General features: G+C 41.9%; 1 protein-coding gene across 1 annotated transcript; it reads left to right on the top strand.

The window, feature by feature from the left end:
- Positions 1 to 791: 791 nt before the first annotated feature.
- LOC105568267 (putative nuclease HARBI1) lies at positions 792 to 3,574 on the top strand. The gene is made up of 3 exons (XM_012023775.1): positions 792 to 2,723; positions 2,801 to 2,900; positions 3,062 to 3,574. The coding sequence occupies exons 1-3, from the start codon at positions 1,960 to 1,962 to the stop codon at positions 3,518 to 3,520; spliced, it is 1,323 nt and encodes a 440-aa protein (XP_011879165.1). The 5' UTR covers positions 792 to 1,959; the 3' UTR covers positions 3,521 to 3,574.
- The last annotated feature ends 59 nt before the right edge of the window (positions 3,575 to 3,633 follow it).

The following is a 3,633-nucleotide window of genomic DNA, read 5'->3' as shown; positions in this document are numbered from 1 at the left end:
GCTCTCAGGTTTCTCTCTGGTAGGGCTAATATAGCCGTTGATAATCTTGACCAAGATAGTCTTCTTGATCTTGACGTTGTCCATGATTCCACCATGGATCTTCCGCTTTCGTTCGCGGATCCTCGCCCGAGTAACTTCGCGTCGGAGAGCGCGTACCGAGCCGGCGATCTGAGTGCCGAGCACGTGCCGAGCCCGTGGCTGGGATCGAGGAGACGAGTGCCGACCGGGACCGCGCCGTGGGATTCAGGGAGCGTACCGGTGAGGTGGCCCTCGAGGGACAAATACTAATGTAAAAGCCGCGTGCATCCGAGGGGGTTAGCTCGCGTTCTGGCATCCGCGCCGCGTTTGTTTTAATAGGCCTGTTCTTTATTACTGCACTACTGAACTAGTGCAATAAGTTAAAATGAAACAAATAGATTACCTCTCATTCCAACTCATTGCACCAGTGTGCACTAGTTCAGGAGTGCAGCAATAAAAAACAGACCCAATGTTTCGGGCCAGCGGGCGTCCGCTCCAAGGGGGAGTCGGCGCCGGCCATTTCGTGTTGCGAAGGAGCGGCGGTGCCAAGCGCGGGAACTCTCGGGGAACGGCCGTGAGGTTATCGGGCGACCGGAGCGGTCGGGTATCGGTTGGTGCGACCTCGGAGGGGAGCGTTGAACGGACGCCCCGTGCGCCGTTGTTTGAGCGGGAGCCCTTTGGCCCGCACCGGGGGAAATTCTGTCGCGGCGGACCGGCACGCCGGGTGTCGGCCGCGAATCACGTGCCCCGCGCGCGGACAGCCTCCCGCGGGGAGGCTAGGGATCGACGGATCGCGAGTTCGCCTCGGCGGAGGCCCCTTTTCTTCTCTGTACCCGAAATATTAAACTGTCCATTCTACCATGGTGGAAATACACATAAGGTGTGCTCTTGCGCATCGTTTTGAACAGCCAATGAGAAGTTGCTCCCAACGGTGTCCATATCGTGGCGGTTAAATCAAATCGAGCGTTCTATAAGCAGTTATAAAGTCATATATCTAGTGCATTTATTGTGTGGAAATATAAAGAGCAAAGAGTAATATGTATTTTATACGTTTTCGCGCAACGATTATTTTTTAATTTCAGTTTCCATATATATTTATTGACAAAGTATATTTTTTAAATGTAGGAGTCTAGTGTCCATTCTATGGGTTGCTATAGCAACCCATAAATATAGACAATATAGACACCGTTGCAGATTCCCAGGTATCGATATATCGACTTAAAATGGAGACGCTTGGGAGCTGCGCAGAACCGGACGAAAATTGGTATCGGTAACGAGCACACCTTATGTATTTCCACCATGCATTCTACTTTCTTAACCCGCGTCGATATTCTTTTTGTGTGTTCGTCTGTGAGTGTGCGTGTGTCGCGCCCCGTCCCGCCGTCCCGTTCCCACGGGCCCGTCATGGAGCTAGTTTACACCGTGCGACCTGATCGCGACCTGACCTATGCCCTGACCTAAAATAGGCTTCTAAACAAAACGTTTACACCATGTAGACCTATGATACTTTTGGGTCGAATATAGGTAAAAATTTAGTCTTCATAGCCATCTTCATACATAAGCAATATCGTTTGTACTTTGTTTCGTGGGATGACGTGTAGCTCTGTGCTAACACGATTGATTAGTAATGGTTGGTAATGAATTGAATGGTAGGGTCCTTGGTTCGATCCCGGCCCTCGTCCCGCATATTTTTCCGTTAAGGAAAATTTTAAAAATTTAGCGTTTGAAGGAGTTTAAGCGCCCTAGTGTTGGATCCAGTGTTTAATCAAGATTAAGCACAAATTTCAACAAATTTTTCGAAATATCACGCTCATATAATCTAACGGTTGAAAGGCGTTTCTACAAAAGGGTAAACTGGAAGAAAAAAAAACTTTGTTTCGTGTCGATCGTGTCTGTTTGCTGTGTTTGCTGAAGCAATATATTTGATTAATTTTCATCAGAATGAATTCGTTACATCAGTACACAGGACGTTTTAAAAATATGATACAAATGATGGTAATCGGAAATAATAAACGACAAACTGCAAGATTATTGAAAATTATACACAGAAGACAGCAAGTATGGAAAAGAATTTATTTGCAAATTAAAAGATTCCGGGATCTGACTATGAATGTACATCAAATGTTGCTACCACCTATGAATCTTGCGGAATTCTGCTTTGTCTCGAATAGACGTCTTTGGATGAAACGTAGAAGTTATCACTTTTGGGATGACATCGTTTTGAATACATATGATGATGCACAGTGGCTTGAAAGTTTTAGAATGCGCAAAGATACATTTAATAAATTATGTGATATTCTTAAAAAAGAATTAGAACCGAAACCTATTTTTTTAAAGTCTAGAGAACCACTCTCGGTGCAAAAACAAGTGGCTATTGCTTTATACAAATTGGCAAGTTGTGCAGAGTATCGAGTAGTCGGAAATATTTTTGGTATCCACAAATCTACGGTGAAGAAATGTTTATATAAAGTTGTGAATGCCATCAATAACGTGATGATGGTAGATTACTTACATATGCCGAACGAATTCGAAGCTGTTGAAATAGCAAATAATTTTGAAAAGAGATGTCACATACCCCAAATTATTGGTTGCATTGACGGATCGCACATACCGATTCTGGCTCCTGCTGACGGCTATAGAGATTATGTGAATCGAAAGGGCTGGCCTTTATACAATCTCCAAGCAGTTGTTGATGACAAATGCAGGTATGCAAGCAATACATACTATTTTTATGTAATCATGTTTATAAACCATTAATGTTATTCATATTTTACATTTATAGATTTAGAGATATTTGCATCCGACATCCGGGGAATACTCACGACGCTGCTGTGTTCAAAGACTCTAATTTGTATAAAAATGTACATACACTAATTCCACAGGTATGAAAAACATTCAACTTATTGAAGTAGTCTATTTTTCATGGATATCGGGTGAAAGTTTGTTCCCATACATGTTCCGGATCGAAAATGCGAATAAATTTATTTAATGTTGAACAATTGTAAGGAATATGTTCCAATTACTTTATTAATAATTCTTGCAGTTAAGCAAAAATATTGATAGTATGGAAGTGCCATATATGATTATTGGAGATCCAGCGTATCCGCTGTTATCATGGCTAATAAAAGGCTACCCTGGTTCAGTGACTCCCGAACAAGATTCTTTTAATGTTTACTTAAATTCAGCTAGGGTTGTTGTAGAAATGGCTTTTGGCAGATTGCGAGGACGCTGGAGAATTCTTCTGAAGAGACTAGATGTATCACATACATTTGTTCCGAATATAACCAGCGCGTGCTGCATTCTACAAAACTTTTTAGAATACACAAATGAACACTTCGTGCAGCAATGGTTTGAACATGTGGCTGATGCAGAAATACTGTTTCCACAACCAGGACATGTAGTTAACCGTGAACGCAACAATATTTTGGGTCCAGACATTCGACAGCATTTGACAACATACTTATCGCAAAATTTTCCTTTACGCCGAAGTATGCTGAGATAGCTATTATTTTATAAGAATAAAAAATATTATATTACAAATACATTGTTTTAGTAAGTCAGTCAATCTTATAATTTTAATAAAATTAGATATAGTACATTTATCATTATGTTGGT

The sequence above is a fragment of the Vollenhovia emeryi genome, unplaced genomic scaffold (genome assembly GCF_000949405.1).
Source record: "Vollenhovia emeryi isolate VEMERY1.0 unplaced genomic scaffold, V.emery_V1.0 DF942603.1, whole genome shotgun sequence".
NCBI classification, from domain to species: Eukaryota; Metazoa; Arthropoda; class Insecta; order Hymenoptera; family Formicidae; genus Vollenhovia; species Vollenhovia emeryi.
Note: the sequence above shows the minus strand (reverse complement) of the source record. Positions and strands in the feature narration are given on the sequence as shown.